The following is a 22,143-nucleotide window of genomic DNA, read 5'->3' on the forward strand; positions in this document are numbered from 1 at the left end:
TAGAACTGCTCTCCTGACAGTAGGCCCAGTGAAGTAGTAAAATTTTGTTGTTTCTAAAGAGTGTGTTCATTTGCTTTTCCCTGTAATAGGCAGCAACTGTCCCTTTTTTAGAACAGCTCTTTCCCAAAGATTTTGGAAAGTGAAAGCAATCCCTGACTCCCCCTACTGCAGGAATGAAGGTTTATGTAGGCCACCTTGCACATGATCTCTGTGAGCAAAGATATTACTGTATATAGTAAAGAGACTGGTGTTTCAAATGGGGGAACATACATATGCTCTCTTGCATGTATTATCAGAAAGCTTCCCCAGAAGCAGACAACAAAATGGAACCCAATAAGGAGAAAGTCGCCCCTGGTTGGATTAAGTATTTTGCAATGTAACTCCTACTTCTTTCACACCAAGATCCCTTACAGAATTACCTCCAAGAGTAATGAAAGTCACCCAAACAAAAGGTAACTCAAGTTTCTTTTCCCCAAGTGTTTAAAACATTTCTAGACTACTTTGAGAAATTTTTGTTCCACTCGCCACCATGGGGAAAAAGGCCAGATAAAGGGGTTTTATCGTGCCATTAAGAACAAAACTAAACACACACCAAAAACCAACCCAAACCAAACACTTCGTGGTAAACAGTTCCATGATCAGCCACCAACTCAAGAGTAGCTATTGACACTTTATTTCTCTTATCTACTTCCTGAACAGTTTGCACTTCTGGAGATGGCAATGTAGATCAGTTTGTAATCAACACTTCCACTGAATCCCTTTCCTATGTATCAACATATTTACAGAACAGCTCTGCTGCTCTTTCACTTATGGGGTAGACTTGTGATGGAAGAGTGTCATTTATACTAACATCTTGGGTTTTTCAGACAATACAGCAGTATGCCAGCAGATACCCAGACACTCCCAGCAAAGTGGATTCTGTGGACTTCTCCTGCCCCCATACCCATCCATTTTTTAACTGGGTAGACTACTCTCCATAGTTCTGTTTCTGTGCAGCAAGTTTCCTTTTAACATTAAGGGGGGACGGGGGGACAACAGAAGAAATCCCAGCCACTCAAGTTTGTACATGCATGCTTAGCATAAATTAAACACACAGAAATCCAGTTTGTCAGGCCAAATGGGTGGGCTCACACCACTGTTAGCCATGTTACAAGTCTATAAATCAGTCTATTACACCATTTAATCCACTCAGAGCCTTAATTTCTACATCAGGAAGAGTTTAAAGGCAAGAAACACATTCAACAGGAAGTCAGAAATAGTGACAGCCAAAGATAATAAAAAAATACATTTTTGTATTTCATTTTTTCTGATGCATTTTAATGCACAAGATCACTAAAACTAACCTATGATTTAGCAGAAGTCACAGCTAGAAAACTGACACAGAAAGGGTATTGTGCATTTACTACACATAGAATGGATCTAGTCCTTTAAAAGTTTATGGAAGATAAGAATGAAGCCTATAAAATTACTTTGAATTCTTTAATCACATTTTAAACTTCTGTCAGGCAAGCGTTTTGTTTTTTCCTTGAGAAAAATTATGAAACAAAAGCTCTTACATAATCTGAAAGCGGCAGTCCTTTGAACAAAAAAAGAGCAGAATCTGCTGTGCCAGGTAACTGCACACATGCTCTGTGACAGAAATTATTTTAGCTGCTGCTGTCAGGCTTCAGGACTACACATTAGTTCCAGTGACCAACACAGCACAAAAAAGGGTTCCATTTCATGGTCACAATTCTCAGTTGAACAGAAGTCCTAGAAACGTTTGCCTAAAAGCTTCACAACTTTTGACAGTTTTTGTATTTCTATCAGTTCTATAGATAGATTTTTAGAGACCAATTTATTTATGATAGGTTCTTCAATCTTTACAGAAATATCTCAAGCAAGAAACGAAACTGGAGCCACATAAACTGCTCAAACTGGTGTTAATTATGCTACTTAATATTTGAATTTTTTTTGGTTTTAGCCTGGAGCCTATTTCAAGTAGATGACCCATATGCAGTAGCTGAAGCCTGCAGTCTCTGCACTAGCCAATGCTCGGTCAGTGCCTTACAGCCCGCGTGGAAGGTGTCTGCTGCCCCCTGGTCGCCTCTGTCTTCATAGCACCTTTCGTAACACCTGCCTGCCCAGGCTAGTAAAGGCACAGGACCCACACACACTTTGGAATAAAAAAGCAGTTTTTATCAACACTATTATTTAGTGTACTAAGCAAGAAGCCCCAGAAAAGGTATGTTTGAAGTAATGTCATTGCAAATGTTTTCATCTCACAGAAAAATCACTCCAAATACACATATGAGAGTACCATGGTAGACTCGGGTCCAATAAAAACTGTTTCACTATCCTGTCACCTCCAGTGCACTGCACTTACCTTCATCTCCACTCCCTCTATGAAGCAAAGTTTTAGCTTTTGACAAAAGCCATAATGTATTTGTGCAGTCACCACCCTTAACTTGTAGTTTGCCTTTCTTTTCCCTTAAAACCATGCCTCCCTTCCAGAGGGATTACAGATTTCCAGAGTAGCAACTTATCCAATAAATGGAGCAAACAACATTTCAGATCAGCCTTCTATTTCCTTTGCTTGTGCTCTTGGATACTATGGTGGGGTGCTAGAGCAAGCCTGACATTCAGGTTTAGCTTCTACTTTACCCATCAACCAAGTTTCACATTTATGAGTCAGAATAAACCCTGGGTTTAAATTGCCCACAGACACAGCCCAATTTTTGCAATTGCATTTATTCTAGATGTATTAAGACTTAAATCTTATTGAAAGCAGCTACATCCATTGATTGTACATAATCTTCAAAAGCTGTTATTCTCTCTTCCAGCATGTCTGTTCCAACTTTATCATCTTCAACAACACACTGGATCTGAAGCTTTTTGATACCATAGCCAACTGGTACTAACTTGGCTGGAGGGGAAAAAAAAAAAAAAAAAAAAGCAAAGCATTTAGTACTGCTTGATTGGTGGAATCTCTTCAAAACACAGATCTAAGACTGAACTGACCAAAATTCATCTGCAGTCTTGTTTTATGAACAAATGTAGTATGTTCCACATCACAGACTGCTTAATCAACATCAGAGCATTCATTACAAGGTGGTCAAAAGGTATGGGGGTTTTTTGTGTGTGGTCCCTCCCCCAACCCATTGCTGTGTGTATATGGGTGTTTGTTTACTGCATCAAGAAATGCTTAGGGATCATGCAGGACAGCAGAGCCCAAGTTCTAAGACCTGTACTTGAATCTTCACCTGGCTGCTGCACCACTACACCTTTCTGAGTATGTCAAGATACTGAAGTCCCATAGTGTTGCAGTTTCTGCACCTGTTTTATCTACCAACATTTTCACAGATCAGCAAACATTGACTGCAAGTCTGCCCATTTATACACTATCTTAAGAGACTGTATTACCTCCTTCTTCCCTGCTTTCAAATGTTTTACTTACATGATCCCCAGACCAAGCCATCTGCTTGAATGCTTCGAACGCATTCCTCCAGCTTGGCCATGTCTGTCTCATCATCCCAAGGCTTTACATCAAGCAAGATTGATGACTTGGCAATAACAGCTGGTTCTGGGGAAAGAAAACCACCATTAAAAGCTAGAAATATTCAAAACCTCATGAACTTCCTCACATAGCTGTGACAGGCCCCTTGTACCTACATGCACTGCATTAAGTATAAGCTATGCATGTACCCAACATTCAAGATTTAGATAGATGTTATTGTGAAAGAGACTCATAAAGGAAACACTAAGATAGAATTGTTTGTTACATAGGAAGTCCTTGTCAGAGGATCCGAGTAGGAGCTTAATGCTGTGTAACAATTTATTTTTCCACAGGGGGAATACTGCAACTGTTAAGTTCTGAACAGTTCCAGACCAGTACCTGTGGAGAGACTTGAAAACTGCAGCCTTTTCTCTAAAGCTTCAACAAAAATCTTAGGGTTATCTTCATTTATATGGAAAACTCAGCTGCAAAAATTTTGTTAAGGTTCCCATCTGCTATGGGAAAGGCTAAGCTCAGAGGGAATTCAAACGAAGCCAATTACTCACGTTTCATTCCAGTCAATTGTATCAATGGCAGTTAATTAGTATTTCTAGATATCCTGTTCAAATGCATGAACATTAACCCAAGCATAAAAGACAAGCTCTTGGTAGACATACTTTTGGACTTCTTTGATTCGTATTGGGCCAGGCGTTCTTCCCTCAGCTTCTTTGCTTCTTCACTTTCCTAAGAGAGAAATCTGAAGTTACGAAAAAGCACCAAATCTCCACATCTTTAAAGCATTACCAAACTGACTGGTGTCTGCTCAGGCAAAAACAAATCATCACAACCATCAGCCGAAAGATGGTGATTTTTTGTTTTATTCATCATGGAACCAGTCAAAATTAAACAAGACAGTTCATTGCAACATGTGCCTTTCTATCTCAGAGTTTTTACATGTCAAGCTTTTCTGCTCTACAAAGACAGCTGAATTGAGAGTTCAAAGCAGGATCTGGTATCAAGATCATCAACTTAAGTAATTGATACCTATTAAGGCAAAAAATTTGCATAGCTGGGTATTTATAAAAAAACCCACCCAACTATAATACAGAAAGGTCACAAGTACCTCCTCATCATCAGATCCAAAAAGATCAATGTCATCATCATTTTTGCTATCTGTGGCTGCATCTGTTGTGTCCTCAACGTCAGCAGGGCCATACTTTGCCAAAGCCTTCTTTACTCCTGGCAAGCTGAAAGGAAACAGCAGATTTTAGGGACCTACCCAAACGTCAATATAAATACTGGCAATTTTCAATGACTCTACAAGTGCACTCAAAGTAAAACTGCTGTGCTAAACAAACAAAAGTATCTAATTCCCACTACTTGAAAACAGAACCTCCCCAAAGACAATCCCCAATGTTCCTGACATACTAGTTGAGACTAGAGCAAATCCCACATTCCAAGATTGTTCACCTAAGCTGACATGATCCTGCCCAACACTGCTGCTCCACCTGAGTATATGGCTAGAAAAAGCTTTCTTGAAAGCATGTATCTGCATTACATTATGTGCAGGAAGAGTCATCAACTTCTTGTTCACATTTCCTTACAAATATTTTCATTTAAAAACTAACAAGTGATAGGAAACAGGTTGTTGCAACATAACTGATCCTGTGACTTTTAAGAGTCAGTGAATGCCCTACTCTGAAAAGCTAGCTTTCAACAGCACACAGAGACCAGAATTCCCTGAGTTAATTCTCCTACAGCTCATACAGTTCTGCAATCTTAGAACAACCCTGTAGCTCTATTGCTACTGTGTACTGCTGTTAGAAGCGTCACAAAACTATCTTCAGTGTTCAGGAACCGTTTTCTGTAGTTTCCAGAGAGTGACTTTGTGTAGCAGCTTTGTCATCTCAGCCCCATTTAGCATTTTAAGAGTTTTGGAAACAGACTGGTGACTGAGCCACCCAACTTTGCAAGAGTTCCTTCCAAATAGGACTGAGGCACATAGAGGTGGCAGCGTAGACACCACCTATGCTCCTATGCTGTACCTTTTTAGAGAGGCCTGCAGTCTCCATGGATGTCAATACAGCACCTTTCATGAACACTAATATCACTAAAAAAGAAAAAAGATAAAGTTCTTTCATATTTCCTCACCTTCATATGTGCTTCTACACTGCAAACCACAGATTTTATCTTCCATGACTAAAAGCCTAAACCAGTAATTTTCCTTATTTAACATCTACATACCGTATAGTTATCTTTAAAGACTCCTGTAGCAATTTCTAATCTACTTTCCTGATGTCTTTATTGGGTTAATTACAAAAAAAACCCAAGCTTTTCCTATAAACATTAGCAGAAATGTTAGCAACTGACAAAACGCAAAATTAAGTTGCTTAAACTCTAAGTGAAAAGCTTGACGTACTGACAGTAGAGGCTGTGCTTCTACAGCTCCTCGTGTTTCAACAACACAAAAAGCAACATAGCATCACTGAAAAACAGTGGTGGTTCAAACTCGAAGGAGCAAATGTAGTACTTCATAAGCCAGTTTGTACACAATATTCCAGCTTCGCAGTTCAACCATACCTTGCCTTTTGCTTTTCGTACGACTTAATATGATTGTACCACCGAAGAGCATGATACAAGTCTGCAGGAGGTGGGGCAGCGATTGCTTCAAAGACTGCTATATCAGCCTGAGAAGGGACGTACCTGCGGAGAACAAGCCGAAGTTAACCCCCTCGGTGCACGAAGGAACAAGTGCTGCTGCCACAGCAGCAACTCAGGTGTGCCCGCCGCAAGGCCTGTTGCAAGGCCTGCCGGCGAGCGCCACGTTAAGCGCGCGAAGGCCGCCAGGCTGGGCACCGCGGGCACGCTGTGGCGGCCCAGGAACTCGGCCAACTCCGTGCTGCGCCGCCTACAGCGGCTCGGTGGCAGCAGCTGCTGGGGACCGAAGCACACGCGCCCCTCAAGCCCCCCGCGACAGCACGGTTCCCGCCCGCGCTGGGTCTCGCCAGGCCAGCGGGCCACACCACGGCCTGGCCAGGCTCGTCTCTCCCGGACACCAGTACTCCCCCAGCCGCATCTCACCCCTCGATATAGCTCTTGTCCGCCAGGAAATCATTGAGGACCCGGAGGCCAGCGGCGGACTTAAGGTCCCCGAAGCCCATGATGGCAGCAGCGCGACACAAACGCTACAGCCTCCAAGCCTGGCCCAAACGCCGCGCAAAGAGACCCGGCAGCTTCTGCGTTCCCCTTATATAGCATTCGGTTTCCTCTCTGACGTGAACGTCCTCGTATCCATCCGCAAAAACCTGCAAAGTAGTTCCCCAGGTTTGCTAGGGTTTAGCGCAAGCCGCGCAGAGGACTGGATATTAGAAGAGTGGGGAAAGCTCAGAGTTATAAATATGAAGTTACCGATAAAGAGCAGGAAGCTTTACAGTGTAAAAGGGTACCGCAACATTCCTTGTCCTTCGTCCCCTCCCCCCCCAACATTCGAATTTGAGAGAAGAAAGAGCGGAGGAAGACGGAAATTGCTGATGGTGACGTGTCTGACGGTGGCCGCAAAGGCGGCAGGAGAACAGCGGAAATTGCCGAATGCTATCGGTCGCCGATAATCTGACGGAAATACCCGAAGCCCTTAGTTCCGAAGGTTACCGAACTCATACGTCAGAAAGCGACAGGCGTCGCTGAGGCTGCTGCCTCCGGAGATTGCCGAAGGAGTCTCTGGGGCTGACGGAAAAGCCCGAGGCTGCCGCCATAGAGGCCAAGGCGGACGGTATCCTGTGCAGCGGTGCAGAAGGTTGTGGTACTTCCACCGCCCGTCTCGCGCCAGGTAACGGTAGCGGCCGCGGCAGGGCCGGCGGCGGTGTCTCGGTAGCCCGGGATCGGAGAGATGTGGGGGAGGCGCCTCCAAGGTGACCCCCCGCGCCGGGTGGCGCTGCCGCGGGCTGTGCCTTCGGCTCCGGCGCTGTGGCGGAGCGCCCCGGGACTCGCCTGGTAGCTCCGCCGGCAGGGACAGGGACGCGGACGCGGGGCTTTACGCCGAGTTGTGCTGTCTGGCAAGACCCCGGCTCCGACCCTAAGGGTGCGGAACTGGGGAGAACGGGCGGGCGGGGCCCCGCGCCTTGGCCCGCTGCAGGTGGACGGCCTGCTTGATACCTGCCCGCAGCCGCCCCTCGCGACGGCAGCGGCGGAGCTCCCGTCGTGTGCTTTTGCCCTGTTTGTAAACACGATCCTATTGCAGTGAAGCTGCCGCCTGTTCTCGATGGCTGTGCGGCCTTCCTACTCCCTACTCCTGGCAGCTCCTGCAGAGTTAGTGGCTGGAGCTGGGCCGCCTGCTGTTCATCATCATGACGTTCAGCGTCTTTTCCCAAGAAGGCTGGACCAGGTGATCCCTGAGGTCCCTTCCAACCTGTTATTCTATGATTTTATGATAATGTAAGGTGACATATATATAAAGAATAGGTAGTTACATGAAGTTATCTTTGTCTTGCAATTTAGGAAAGCAGCACAGCTCGACACACTTTTTTGTAACTGCTGTAGAAACTTTTACTCTGCCTCTTAGAAATCTTATCAGCAAACATTTGAACTGATGAAAACTTAGTGCTGTTTTCTTTCTTGCCAAAGGACCATGCTTCGCCTACCTGCTGTCCGCAGGACCTTAGCTGGGGTTGCCCAGTCCTCCAAAGTGTGTGGTAAGGGTCTCTAGTTTATGCATGTGTGTATTGATAGTGATAAAATTCAGGTGTGTTTGACTTATTGAAGGGTCTGTATGTGTACTTTGCAGTTCTTGAGTTCTATGTTGCACTGTTTCTAGAACTGGAATTGTATCAGTACTGTAAGATAAGGAGCATGGGATCTGATGGTTTGTATTTAGCTGTAACTGAAAACTTTTCCTTTCTTTCTCCATGTCTCTTAGGACGTACAACAGCAACAGAAGCCAGCAACCAAATAGAGGTGTTTGTAGATGGCCATCCTGTGTTGGTGAACCCAGGAACCACAGTACTTCAGGTGTGAGGGCTGGCATGCTGAATTTTATTTGGACTCTGACTCATGTCTTGTCAGCATCTTATCTTCTATATAGCAAACAACCCAAAAGCCTTCATGTTGTTTCTTGCAATTCTCTAAAGGGTATTTTCCCTCACTGTGATGTGATTTCATGTGCCAGAAATTCTTTTGAGGAGTCACTGGAAAAGAAGCATCTGCCATGGTTGGCTGAAAGAAGATGCATGCAACATGAACTTCAGCTGCAAAAATTAATGTGATGCAATAACACACTTGGATAACTTCTGGTTGAATTTCTAGCTCTGAACTGTGTCATCTGGTAGTCTTTCAGAACCTTTTAACTTTGTATCTTACTAAAGTGGTGTCTCAGGTAAATGAGGGATTGCCTCCTTGTGGTTATTAGTTCTTATGATTCAGAGTGCTGGTCCTTTGCTGCCTTTGTTCTTGGTGTGGGAAGAAATGTAATCTGGATCTCCCAGCCCAAGTAGATCTCTTTTCTAATCTTCTTTTAAGAAGTCATTAAGGGGGGATGTGGTATAATGAGTTATAATGTGAAAGTACATGCTGTTTATTTAAAAAACGTATCTCTCATGCTTTGGATATTTAGGAATTAGAGTACTCTCAGTAGGGGTCTAAAGTAATTTTTTTACTTTCATTTCTTATTCCTTCTAGGCTTGTGAAAAGGCTGGAGTTCAGATTCCTCGTTTTTGTTACCATGATCGTCTCTCTGTTGCTGGAAACTGTAGGATGTGTCTTGTGGAAATAGAGAAAGCTCCAAAGGTATTCTGTGTGTTTCACAGGAATTGTGATTCTCTGCTGCACTTAAAGCCTACTTTAAATCTTGCAAGTAATCATACTATCATTGGTACACAAATTGTTTTCACTTAGTGGCTCAGAGCAGTTTTTTTCCCTTTTCCCCACTGGACCACAGCAATTGCCTCTGGATCAAAGTCAGTTCTCAGATTCTTACAGATTACTCGCATTTGATAGCTGTGCATTTTCAGGTAGATAGGTTTTTATGTTCTGTAATGTAGGCTTCAACAGCACATTTTCCACTGATACTACACAAACGAATACCTTATGAATGCAGCTGTAGGTTTAGTGTCTGCAGGTTTGTTCTAGTGAAGTAGACATTGTATTTACTCACTAGTTTATATCAGTGCATTATTGATTTCTGTTGTAAGATAGTAGTTGACTTCAGGACTGATCGCTGTCTTCAGCACTATTAAGAAATATGGGCATATAGCTGAGGCTTTCTTTCGGTATTCAGTCTTGAATTACACATTTATATACACATAAAACTCTAGCTCACCTCAACGTGAATTCCACAGCTTGAGCTTTGCCTCCCTGGAAACTTTGGGTTGTGATCTATCTCACAGTGTGACTGTAAAGTAGGAGGGGATTCACTTTCAAGCAGGAGCTTTTGTTAAATCTTTCAGTAACCTTGTGAACAATTTTATACCAAAACTCTTTACACAGCTTTTGTCCAAATATATGGCTTGTAAATTATGCACTCTCTGAGCTTCAGTTCTAGAAGTTCTACAGACCTCTGCTGAATCTTTTTGCTTTGTCTTGTGTCTATTAAAACTTTCTTCTTGCTACTACTTGAAACAGAATCTAAAACTAAATTTTTCAGCTTTAAAAATTGCAACTAATTTAACCTTTTTATGTAGCAGATATTTATAAATACGGTTTCTAGTTACTGTTATTGGTGAGATTTTCTATTTTTTTTTCCTTGCAGAGACTTTTTTATTTCTACATGTTAAATTAATAACAGAATTTGGAGGGAGGGGAAGATTTGGGTTTGTGCCTATATTGAGAAGAAATATGTTATGTTTGTGCTTGCTTTTTTATGATTGCAGCCAGTTGCTGCTTGTGCCATGCCAGTTATGAAGGGCTGGAACATACTGACAAATTCTGAGAAGTCCAGGAAAGCAAGGTACCTTTCTTTTAGCTTTGTATAGCTGATTACTTATACTGTTTGCTAAATGATACCATGCTGATGTTCACTTTAATTCCTGAACCCAACAGAGAGGGTGTAATGGAGTTCCTGCTGGCAAATCACCCATTGGACTGTCCTATCTGTGATCAGGGTGGAGAATGTGACCTACAGGTACAATATCCAATTAAGTTGTGTAGACTTACATATTAGTACTCTTTTCTTTCCAACAGCCTGAATATGTTTGTTTTCCATTGTCTGTTTTAGGATCAATCAATGATGTTTGGCAGTGATAGGAGTAGATTTAGAGAGGGAAAACGTGCGGTGGAGGACAAGAACATTGGCCCGTTAGTCAAGACAATCATGACTCGGTGTATACAGTGCACTCGATGTATCAGGTAACACCCTTGCTTTTTTAGTAGAGAGTGTACTGGACAGGCATATTTGTATCAGGTGCTACTGTCATACACTTTTAAACTTCTTTTCTAGCTGTAATTAAGAAATTTATTTCTGCTGGGGACTGACAGGCTGGGGACTGTACTGGAGGCGTTCAAGGGGAGATTGGACGTGGCACTTGGTGCCATGGTCTAGGCATGGGGTCTGTGTTGATAGGTTGGACTCGATGATCCTCGAGGTCCTTTCCAACCTAAGTGATACTGTGATACTGTGACAGCAGGTTTCCCAGAGCTATCAGACAGCTGTCATGCAGGAAATAGAGACAGGGAGAGTAAAAACCTGAAAATGAAATCTGAATTCTATAGGGCAGAATTGGTCCCATGGTGTTAGTGACAGAACAGATTTTTAAAACAGTAAGTGACTTTCTCATCTGTGGTTGCAAGATTTATTTATTTACTCTTGACAGCCTCTGGTAGCTATATTTGTGCTGTCCTGTAGTCTTGAGATTCAATACCAGCTAATCTGAGCCAGATGAAAAAACCACAAGGTACCTGCCTAGTTCTAGAAAGAATTTGTTAGTCAGGTCTAACCTTGGACTCAGACTGTGAAATTGAATGAGCACTAAGCAGCTCTGTCTTTTGATTTAACTCCACCTAATTTTTGTAGCCCTGCCTGAATGAAAATTCTGCAGACGTACAGTCCTGCGTATGTTGGCACTGACTGATACATCTAAATTATTATTTTTTTCTTAATGGTATATTTCAAGTGTAAGGTTAATATTTTATCTTAGGAAAATGAGAAGGGTTAAAGCTGTGCTGTGGTGATGGTATACATTCCAGATTTGTTTTTCATTCTTTTTCACCTCAACCAGGTTCGCTAGTGAGGTTGCAGGGGTAGATGACTTGGGAACAACTGGCAGAGGAAATGATATGCAAGTTGGTACTTATGTTGAAAAGATGTTCATGTCTGAGTTATCAGGAAATATTATTGACATCTGCCCAGTTGGTGCTCTTACCTCAAAGCCATATGCCTTTACTGCACGTCCATGGGAGACAAGGTATGTATCTTGACTCATACTGCAGATGCAGCTCTGTTTCTGCCATACACTTTATCTTTGAATACGTTCATCTGTGATACTGAGGGGTTTTATTCTCTGTGGTTTTGTTGTATAGTTTTCCACAGACTGAATCTAACACCAATTCTGTTATTGACTCACAACTCATTCAAGAAAAGGAAGAATGTTACAGTTTGTAGCGTGTGCCCTGATTTTTGCCCTAAATCTTGTAGATTGTGCTGATTGCTCGGTAAAAAAATGTGTATGAAGGAAAATTCAAATTCATTAACTCAGTAATTGTTGGGATATTGTTTAAAATACCTTGTCAAACTAAACTCTTACATGCATATTATGTGAAGCTAAACATCGTTTGTTATGCAGTCAGTTGCTGCTTGTATATAGGAAACTGCAAATGGGTTATTTGTTTTAAACAGGAAGGTAGAGTCAGTTGATGTTCTTGATGCCCTTGGAAGCAACATTGTAGTGAGCACAAGAACTGGAGAAGTGATGAGAATTTTGCCAAGGCTGCATGAAGATATCAACGAGGAATGGATTTCTGACAAAACAAGGTGTGTGAGAGGTGTTTGTAGCTGTATCTGTGTTTATGCATACATTAGAAGCACACTTTGCAGAACCAAAAACGTGCACAGTAGCACTGACTTCTGCATCCCACTGCTAACATTGTGAAATTACAGTGAAGAATAATTGGTAAAATATGTTTTTAATACTATAAGTGAAGTTTCTGAGTTTTCTAATTTCTGTTTGTAGCCTCCCCCCCCAGGGACTTTTTTTATTTGTATCACATATTTTTGCCTTTTTTTTTGAGAAGGAAAAGTTCAGATTTCAGGGGAAATATTTCTTGTGTTTCTCTTCTATGTTCATTAAAGCTGTTAGAAAACTCAATCTTAGAAAATATTTAGTATACCAAATTATCTTTGTCTCTGATCTTTAATAATATTAGTGGTGTTTGCTTAGGTTTGCTTATGATGGTCTGAAGCGCCAGAGGCTTACTCAGCCAATGATGAAAAATGAGAAAGGACTGTTTGTTTATGTCTCATGGGAGGATGTATTAACTCGTGTTGCTGGTGTGGTAAGAACAATTTTCAATATATGTAGCATAAAATTAATTTCTAAAGCTGGACATACTATAGTGGTTAATATGAAAATGGTTACATAGAAAAGGGCTTTTTATTTTAAGGTTAGAAGGGAGCATTTGACTTCAAATCCACTGTATTTCTACTTAAATTTATTTTTTTGAGTATTATTTCTGGTTTCATGGATTAGACTGTCTGAAGAACTTTGCCCTCTTGTGATTTCATCTGGGCATTGCTAGAGGAATTACCTTCATTTAAATAGGAAACTAAACTGTTCCTTCAGAAATTTAGGAGGAAGCAATTTTGATCTATCTGAAGAAGTTTTAAATTTATTTAAACCACGCTATCACCACTTCTGTTTATTCTGTATTACTTGCATTTAAACTGTGCTTGCCTCAATGCTTTCCCTGTGTGGTGATTGCTGCTTAAATGAAGTGCTGCATCACTGCACTGGATGTTGATAAAATTTTTGTGGGATGAAGTAGAATTAAAATAACTGCAATTGAACTTTCCTCACAGAAGTTTTTGTCCATGCTACAGTAGCAGGGTTTGTAACAAAAGCTACTGCCTCTTGGATAATAACTTTGAGTTGAATTTACTACCTGACCTCGTTTTATGGAAGTTTGTGTTCTGCCTGCACTGTAGCTTCTTTAAAGTGAAAGCATTCACCAGTCCTTCTCTCCTCACCCCATTAAGTGGGAATTAGACACATCTAAGCATTAACTCAAATGAGAGAGAAATGCATAGAATACAGAGAGCTATTCATTGCTTACCATGAATTCTGAAGGGCCTAGAGTTGCTGCCTTGCAGAAGGCAGACACTGTTATCAGACCAGTGGTTGCACTTCTAGCTTTGGCACAGCCTAATGTAACAAACGTTTACTTGGGCCAAATGGGAATTCATTGCAGTGGTTTCTTTAGCTCATGTTGTTATACTTTCTCTCTACAGCTACAGGCTGTTGAAGGTAAAGAAGTAGCAGCAATTGTGGGAGGACTGGTGGACGCAGAAGCGCTAATAGCTCTGAAAGACTTATTGAATAGAGTAAATTGTGATACACTCTGCACTGAAGAGGTCTTCCCTACTGCTGGGGCTGGGTAAGAGTTCAAACAAAATTAGTATGTAATTAGTATGTTAATCAACTCTCCAGTCTGCAAATCACCTCGTTGTCAGAGTCTGAAATGACGAAGGATAGCATTTTCCCAAGCATCAGCAGGCTTTGTTTGAATTTGCAGTATTGATTTATAGAGAGCATTTATGGACAGTCTCTATTACAGCAAAGGTTGTACACTTTACTACACGTTGAGGCTGCTGCGGTTTAACAGTAGGCTACTAAAAGCTGGTTGAACTGTTGTACATTGAGTAATTTAGTCTGTTGCTATTTGTTCTGTGACAACTACAGTAGAATTACGATCTTGTAAACTGTGCAACAGCAGATGAAGTTTGTGAAGGCTGACAATTACAGTGAATGTAGGAAATACTTACATTGTAATCCCATTAATATTTTACTGGGGTAGTAATTCAGATCGAGAAATGACTTCTTCCTCTTCCTGAGATGAAAAAACATTTACCATATATTCATTCCTTCCACATAATGAATTCCCATCCGCTTTCTTTCTTTTATCTTTTTGATATAGCACAGATTTACGCTCTAACTACCTGCTTAATACCAAGATTGCTGGAGTGGAGGAGGCAGATGTCCTGCTTCTGGTTGGCACCAATCCACGCTTTGAGGCACCGCTTTTTAATGCTAGAATTCGAAAGAGGTTTGTAGTTGTTGGTAGTGAATAAACATGTGAATCCATCTGGATTTTATACAGAGGCTCTCAAATGGAGCTTCACGCAGTAAGTTGAGAGCTTTCATCTAGATGGACTCACTGGATTTAGTTCACCTTTTAGCAAAGGGACTGGTGATATATGTGTAGAAAAAGGGTGTGTCTTCTCTCCGTAGTGTTTTGTTCATTCTTACTTGAACATTTCACATAAGTTCATATATTCAGACATTTAATCCTTTGTTACAAGTAGTCATTCAATTTTAACATTTTTCTTTGGCAAGTAATGAACATAACTAATGCAACTTCAAGATATGTTAGCAGGAGACAAATGAGATTTATATAAGGCCTGACCTTCATAATGCTGAGATCTTCCAAAATACATAATTTTAAACAATAGTGGCCTTAATGTTTTGAGAGTAAAAAATGCAATTAAACTTATGAATGATTCATGTGTTTTTATAAGTCTGCACTAAGAGAAACTATAAGGGGTTTTTTTTTCCTAACTAGCTACATGTTTCTCTGTTTATCCAAAAATCAGTGGATATCTAAAACTGAATGCTGTAAAATTTAGAATTCTTTCCTCATACAAATGACTTAACATGAATTTTGAAGTAGCTTAGAGTTACGACAGGCTAAATAAACTTAATAGTAGCTGTGTGGTGGTTTATTCTCTTTGGTTTGGTTTTGCCTAACTCTGGAAAATATGTCTTAAATTTGTAGTGTCTCATTTTGTGAAAACTTTTTTTTTGCTGAATTGGCAGAAGTTTGAGTAAAAACACTGTGTTCTAAAATTTGTTATAAAATGTTTGCTCTGTTTTTAGCTGGCTTCACAATGACTTGCAAGTGGCCCTTGTTGGGTCTCCTGTAAATTTAACGTACACATATGATCATCTAGGAGAGTCCCCACAGATACTTGAGGACATTGCTTCTGGGAAACATGCATTCTCTAAGGTACACACAACTTAAGAGCGTGACTGTTAAAATTTCATCTTCATGGAGTAATAATAAGCTCCCCGCAGAGATAGATCTGAAGAGAAGTACCATGTTGCATATGGGGTTATTTGCTTTTAATCAAATGCAGAAATGAGGTAGTGATCAGTGTGCACCAAGTATGTGAACTGTTTAATATACTCAAAAGTGTAAAACTTTGCAGCACAGGAAACTCCTGAAATATTTCCTTACATAAAGCAGGTTGTTCAGCTGCTGCTGAACTGAAATGACTGTTTAGCAAGGGTACAGCTATGTACTGACAGGGTAGTGTACTCCTTGTAATAGTTGCTCTTGCCTTTATCTCTAAATGTGACCATGACCGTTTCAGAACTGTAGCTTTGCATGGGAGAATTGTGTAGTTGTAATGGGATTTATTACGTTATCTGTACCAAGAACTGTTTTCAGAGCTATGGAATGAATTTCTTGATTCTTTACTTGCACAGGTCCTTGACCAGGCCAAAAAGCCAGTGGTGGTGGTGGGTAGTGCAGCGCTGCAGCGCAGTGATGGAGCAGCTATTCATGCTGCCGTTTCCACCATTGCACAAAATGCCAGGACTAAGAGCGGTGTTGGTTCTGATTGGAAAGTCATGAACATCCTCCACAGGTTTGCTTTAGTTCTTTTTGGGAGCCACTTTCCCTCAAGCTGGGCTTACACAAGTTACCAGAATGTGTGCACATTTCTTTGAGTACGCACAAGCAGTTTACACAGTTAGAACCTGCAGGGAATACAAAAAAATGCAGGTACAAACTATCAGAAACTTTTTAATAGAAATGGGTTCCATAAGGGTTCCATAACCTAGCAAACTTTTCTCCATGAGATTTTATTAATCTATTATTTTTAAATGTAGAATTTAAGAGGGACAGAACACAAGAGAGCTTAATAAAATTGCCCTAGTGCTCAGTAGAATGCACAGCAGACCCATGTTACTTACTAAAATGATTGGTTTTTATCTAGTGGAAGAAAACCAAACAAAATGGCAAGTGTATTTCAATAATACGGTTTCTCATAATATTCCTTTTACTGTGCAGTTTCATAACTGAATATTTAATAGAAGAGCTTCAAATCTTTTAATTTCAGGGGTTTTGATCTTAAGTTATTTGATTTATTGGGATATTACTGCTTTTAATAGGCAAGCTTCTCTTTCCTCATTCTAAAGCTCCATCTGTCAAACTGATAACCTCTGTAAGGGAAAAAGTATTTCAGCAAATGTCATAGCATGCAGATTTATAGACTCAAAAGTCCTGCCAAAAGCAGCTTCAAAGACATTAAACTAGTATGGCAAGAGCAGGGCTTAGTCTTCTGAAGGAAATTTCAATAGAAAATCCTGCTGTTGAAACTGAAACATTTAATACCAAAACACTGATGATTTAAAGAACACTGACAATACTTTTTTTACATGTGTCTTTCATATTACTGACTTTCATGTTTTTGGTGCACCATCCTCTCTACCTTAAGTGTAAGAAGCAATGTACTTACTGTAACTTACTGTAATGTACATGTCTGACTATGTCAGGCAAATGTGAGTAACAGTGAAGGATCTATAGAGAGGCTTTTACTTTTTTTTTTAATATAATTGTAAGTCTGGCACCTGATTATGCAGAATTATGCAAAGCTTCCTTTGAAAATGAAAAAGACTGCAAAAAAAATATTACTTCATTCTTTAAAAGTATTTTATGTGTGATTAAATGAAAGGATAAAATGGGGGTCTTAAGTCTTAAATCCTTCAGAGTAGCTGGTATTTCATCTTCTTCATGAGTACCCTAAATTAAAGGCCTGTTGAGTTCAATTCATGCTGAAATGTAAACCTTGCTGTTCCAGATGACAAGTGAGCGGCCTGCCACTAGGCCTTGAGTTGGAACGTCTGCCTTTATTCTTCTATTTCATCTTAAATAGGCAAGATTTCTTCAAATGGCATCGGTTTGTCCAAATGCAAAACCAACATGATATTCTGTCAAATACTCCTGTCAAAATCTTCAGCTGATTATGCTTCCTTCTTGTTCTGTTACTATTGGAGACCTCTTAATCTCCCTCTGTAATATTTAGTTAAAAAAAAAAAAAAAAAAGAACTTAAGTCTGTTCTGATGGAAGAGAGGGCATTCTGAACTAACTTAAAGTCATTATACATTTATTTTTACAGGGTTGCAAGCCAGGTAGCTGCTTTGGATCTGGGCTTCAAACCAGGAGTAGAGACAATTAGGAAGAATCCTCCCAAAGTGTTGTATCTCTTGGGAGCAGATTCAGGTTGTATAACCCGCCAGGATTTGCCAAAGGATTGTTTTATCATCTATCAAGGTAATCAGGAGCTGTAACTTAAGAAATGTTGCTGTGTCATAGCTGGAGAGAAAGCTCAAACACTGGCATATTTTACAAATATATTTGACCCTTCAATGAATGCTAGTCTTTTATTCTGCTCTACTCTATCAAAGTGATGCATCACCCAACTTAGGAGTCTTGTCCATAAAGTTGTGGTGTTTTTTTTTTTTTTTTTTTAATTCAACACATAACTGAGATACTGGTTACATATTTGGTAACCTGTTTCTGTTGTTGATAAGTAGTAAAGCACTGTAAGCTAGTTAGGTCTTCTGGAGCACAGATTCAAAGGTGGCAGACAAAATGGCATTGATTCCCCAACTGTTCTGTTACACCAAAACATGGTTTTAATTCACTAAGCATCCTTGTTTGAGGAGTACGCCCACAGCTGAGTGGCTATAGAAACTGAACAGCCATTTACTACTGCTTCTAGTTCATTTGTTGTCCCTAAAGTATTAGACAAGTGAGACCTCAGAGTAGTCAGCCTAACAGGCTTTATGTTACTGGTTAAGAAGACCTTAGAAACGTTTGGGTTTTTTTTCTGGGGAAACAGGAATTCTTTATTGTGTTAGCAAAGTGTTTATTTTGATTTATTTCCATCTTATAAAATTGTGTGTTGTTTCCTCTTTCCATCTATTTAGGACATCATGGGGATGTGGGAGCTCCGATGGCTGATGTTATTCTCCCAGGAGCAGCATATACAGAGAAGGCAGCCACATATGTGAATACTGAAGGTAGGGCCCAGCAGACAAGAGTAGCAGTAACACCACCTGGGATGGCAAGGGAAGACTGGAGAATTATTAGAGCTGTCTCTGAGGTACTGTTGCTGTTATAAATTGCTTCTAATAAAAGTATACCCAGAGGTTAAATTCCTTTTATATTGAAATGTGTTTTCACAAGGGAGTTCCATTTTCAGGGAAATAGCTGACTGTAGTCCTAAAAAGTAATGTTTTATATTGAATCCTTTGTTAATTCTGTTACGTTAAATCAAATTGTTTCCTTTTTGAGGATTGCACTAATATTGTAGCTGCTGTATGGTACTGGAATATGTAAGGGGTGAAGCTTTGTGTGCAAATTCAGAAAATCTTCATGAAGTGCTGTACAGGAAACTGGTGGGAGGATACAGTTTCTTTTTAGAAAGCAAGCAACATGAACTCTGAAGACAAGATCTAGTATCATTAGATAAGGTCAGATACGTGCTTACGAATCACTGGGAACAGGATGCATTGATAATTGCATCAATTTTGATCTCATTTGATGGTAGACTAAGGAAAAAGTATGATATTTGTATGTAAGGAGAAGAGTACTTCTTGTTTTCCTTTGTATAGCAAACAGGACAGCCTAGTATTTTGATGTTGGGAAGTCTTAACTGTGGGCATGAGAAGTCCATCAGAATTCTGTGGATGCTTGAGTTTGTACATTATTATAATTGCCTGTGTTTTCAGGAGCAGATTTTTCCTGATTGTGCTTTAGGTATGTTGATGCATTGGTCATCTAAAACAGTAAGTATTAAATGCCTAAACTTGATGGCATTTCTTTCTGTCCATCAATTAGATGGCTGGGTTGACCTTGCCTTATGAGAACCTTGATCAAATACGGAAACGTTTAGAGGAAGTATCTCCTAATCTGGTTCGATACGATGATGTGGAAGAAGCTAACTACTTCACCCAGGCAAATGAATTGTCAAAGGTAATCAAAGCTGAAGCATCTAGGCATGATTTAGTGCTCTTACATAGCTTGATGCTCTTTTTAAAAATGGGTCTTCTTCATATGCAGTACTACAAGTATCTTTTGACCTGCATTAAGTGCAGAATTCAATAAACAAATGCTTTATAATGAGTTCCTATTGTAAACCTGACTTCTTTTTTTTTCTGCCAGTTAGTGAAGCAACAGCTTCTTGCTGAACCACTTGTTCCACCTCAGCTCACAATAAAAGACTTCTATATGACAGGTATGTACAGTATGGCCTTTCCACTCAGAAATCAACAATACATTCTATTTAGTTTTACAGTAAGATTCTTATGAGGCATGTAAAGCTTTCCACTAGGAGGATATGCAGGATTTGAGTCTTCTGAAGAAACAAAATTTTTCAGTAAACTGATGTGGAATATACATAAAGCTCAGACTATTTGTCTGTATTTTCAACTAAGCAGTTTTCTTTATCCTTTTTAAACACAGCCCTGTACTAAATCTCTTTGTGCCTGTTTATGATTTTGAAAAGGAACAGTTCTAACACACTGACATGTTTGACTTTTTTTTTTTTCAGATTCAATCAGTAGAGCATCCCAGACAATGGCCAAGTGTGTGAAAGCTGTTGTTGAAGGTGCTCATGCAGTAGACGAGCCAGCCAGCTGCTAGAGACTAACCAGACTGCTCCCACCTCCATCCAAGTATTTGTTGCAGTTAACTGCTGTGACTGTTTGGTCTTTCCCTGTCCCCCACCCCAAATATATTTGCCAGGTCATTGTATTTTTCTTTTCTTCCTTCACATTGTCATCAGTTCAAACAGTCCCATAATATTATAGGATGGTTGCTTTGTCTGAGGGATCATGCAGCACTCAACTCACTGTACCCACAGGCAGAGTACACAATGATTGTATACAAATAAATTATAATACCAAACAATCCATTACCTATGTAATTTGTATAGCTCACACTTCTTCTATGAAAAGAACTCAGTGAGCAACTCAGTAAGTCTTGATTTGATAGGAACAAGTCTACATGGCAAAAATACTAGATTGTAACCCTCTTTCACAGTATCCAGGTATGTGAAATTTCAGGGCTAGTGAGTGTGAACGTGCTATTTTGGTAATGTTTTTTCAGAGCAGCTTGTCCCTCTTTTGATTTGAGTCAAACATACCTGATTTACATCAGTGTTCAGACGTACAGCTGCTCTAGATATCTGTGTATTTTCCCTCCCCTCTTTTTTTTTTTTCCAGTTGAGAAACAACTCATGGAGGAAATAAAAAATAATTTTGATGTTTCCAAAACAACCTCCTCATACCAAACTGCTTAAAAGTTTAAGACAAAGAGGTAAGGCTTTTGGCTACACCAGTTGAAACACAGAAAAGACCTCAGAATAGTTTCTCTCTGCACTAATCTTTTTATAGCAAAGTGGAGAAAGGGGTTGTGTGGGATGGTTTTTAGTTGGTTGGGTTTTTTTAAGCTTTATAATTACTTCAGGGCAGACACTCTCCTCATTTATGCTGGTTAATTTAAGTTTGGAAGAAGTGTATTCTCTTCTTCAACAGGTTACTAGGGTAATAAGGTTTAGAGTAATCCAGGAATAATGTGAATAAAAAAAGTATCATAAAGTCATCACTTCCAACTTTATTAAAAAAATCTTAACTTTGCTTGAGGAACAGATACATGTTTCAATGCAGAACAATAGTGCATGGGATTGCTGCTGTGGAAGCATTAGTTTGATACAATTCCTTTTTTCTTCCATCCTTAAAATGTTTCAGTAACAAAAATTTAGATGTTTTCCTTCTGCCCAGGAAGAAAACTCTTCCTACTTATCCTGTCCTTGCAATAGCTGACTAAGTCTAAGTATTGGACATTGACTCAACTTACCAATCTTCCAGTCACTTACAGGGTCAGTTTTCTTGGTGATATAAAATAAAGACAACTATTTATTTTATTCAGAGATACCGCTATGGCTGGTAAGAAGACATCTAGAAATACCATAGTCTTATTTTTCATGTGGCAGTTCACAAGACCCCATGGTGTGTGATACCCACATGTGTGACCAAGTACAGCATAAAACCATGCTGTCCTTTCTTCTGGAGGAAGAGGGATTTATGGTAGGGAAGTAGCAAGAGAAAATGTATGTGAGAACATACGCCAAAAGCAAGGCAGTTGACTTTTAGCACAGGTGGTCAATTTTAAGAGGAAAGGGTATAACTATGTATCTTGTATTCAGTACAACAGTTGGTTCTCAGGTTCCTAGAATGAAAACTTTTTTCCTGAAAATCCATGTTGTCCAGTCACAGGAATAATTTCAGCTGTGCAAGAACTTAGTTATCACTTCTTCACTTCAAATTTGTAAATATTCAAAAGCTTTAGAGATTCCCCCCCAAATGTCACAGCATTATTCAGTTCTGGGAGCTCTGGC

The 22,143-nt window shown here is 40.0% G+C and overlaps 2 protein-coding genes and 1 non-coding gene across 3 annotated transcripts; 1 reads left to right on the forward strand and 2 right to left on the reverse strand.

Annotated features, from left to right (window-relative positions):
* Window positions 1-2,714: 2,714 nt before the first annotated feature.
* On the reverse strand, window positions 2,715-6,713 carry EEF1B2 (eukaryotic translation elongation factor 1 beta 2). The gene is made up of 6 exons (XM_068138364.1): window positions 6,557-6,713; window positions 6,056-6,178; window positions 4,599-4,722; window positions 4,153-4,219; window positions 3,437-3,562; window positions 2,715-2,905 (listed from the first exon to the last, which is right to left on the reverse strand). Exons 1-6 carry the CDS (start codon window positions 6,634-6,636, stop codon window positions 2,751-2,753), a joined length of 675 nt encoding a protein of 224 aa, XP_067994465.1. The 5' UTR covers window positions 6,637-6,713; the 3' UTR covers window positions 2,715-2,750.
* Window positions 4,288-4,371, reverse strand: LOC137441553 (small nucleolar RNA SNORD51). Its single transcript, XR_010987432.1, has one exon. It is a non-coding gene; the product is annotated as a small nucleolar RNA SNORD51 (small nucleolar RNA).
* Window positions 6,714-7,156: 443 nt separating the features above from the next.
* NDUFS1 (NADH:ubiquinone oxidoreductase core subunit S1) lies at window positions 7,157-20,665 on the forward strand. Its single transcript, XM_068138363.1, has 19 exons — window positions 7,157-7,301; window positions 8,096-8,163; window positions 8,388-8,479; window positions 9,146-9,253; window positions 10,336-10,412; window positions 10,505-10,586; window positions 10,680-10,810; window positions 11,680-11,865; window positions 12,297-12,431; window positions 12,838-12,952; window positions 13,905-14,050; window positions 14,591-14,719; window positions 15,550-15,679; window positions 16,162-16,322; window positions 17,857-18,011; window positions 18,671-18,846; window positions 19,584-19,718; window positions 19,908-19,980; window positions 20,296-20,665. The coding sequence occupies exons 2-19, from the start codon at window positions 8,100-8,102 to the stop codon at window positions 20,385-20,387; spliced, it is 2,187 nt and encodes a 728-aa protein (XP_067994464.1). The 5' UTR covers window positions 7,157-7,301; window positions 8,096-8,099; the 3' UTR covers window positions 20,388-20,665.
* Window positions 20,666-22,143: the final 1,478 nt, after the last annotated feature.

Source organism: Melanerpes formicivorus, unplaced genomic scaffold, assembly GCF_026170545.1.
Source record: "Melanerpes formicivorus ecotype bairdi unplaced genomic scaffold, bMelFor1.0.p_v2 SCAF_5, whole genome shotgun sequence".
In the NCBI taxonomy this organism is placed as follows: domain Eukaryota; kingdom Metazoa; phylum Chordata; class Aves; order Piciformes; family Picidae; genus Melanerpes; species Melanerpes formicivorus.

Excerpts from the sequence above, each read along its gene's own strand:
- EEF1B2 (XM_068138364.1), bottom strand. The coding sequence starts at position 6,636 with ATGGGCTTCGGGGACCTTAAGTCCGCCGCTGGCCTCCGGGTCCTCAAT. Across the intron at positions 4,723-6,055 it reads TACGAAAAGCAAAAGGCAAG|CTTGCCAGGAGTAAAGAAGG; the intron begins GTATGGTTGAAC and ends GTTTCCTTTCAG. Across the intron at positions 2,906-3,436 it reads TGGCTTGGTCTGGGGATCAT|CCAAGTTAGTACCAGTTGGC; the intron begins GTAAGTAAAACA and ends TTTCCCCTCCAG.
- NDUFS1 (XM_068138363.1), top strand. The coding sequence starts at position 8,100 with ATGCTTCGCCTACCTGCTGTCCGCAGGACCTTAGCTGGGGTTGCCCAG. Across the intron at positions 12,432-12,837 it reads TGGATTTCTGACAAAACAAG|GTTTGCTTATGATGGTCTGA; the intron begins GTGTGTGAGAGG and ends GTGTTTGCTTAG. Across the intron at positions 14,051-14,590 it reads TTCCCTACTGCTGGGGCTGG|CACAGATTTACGCTCTAACT; the intron begins GTAAGAGTTCAA and ends TTTTTGATATAG.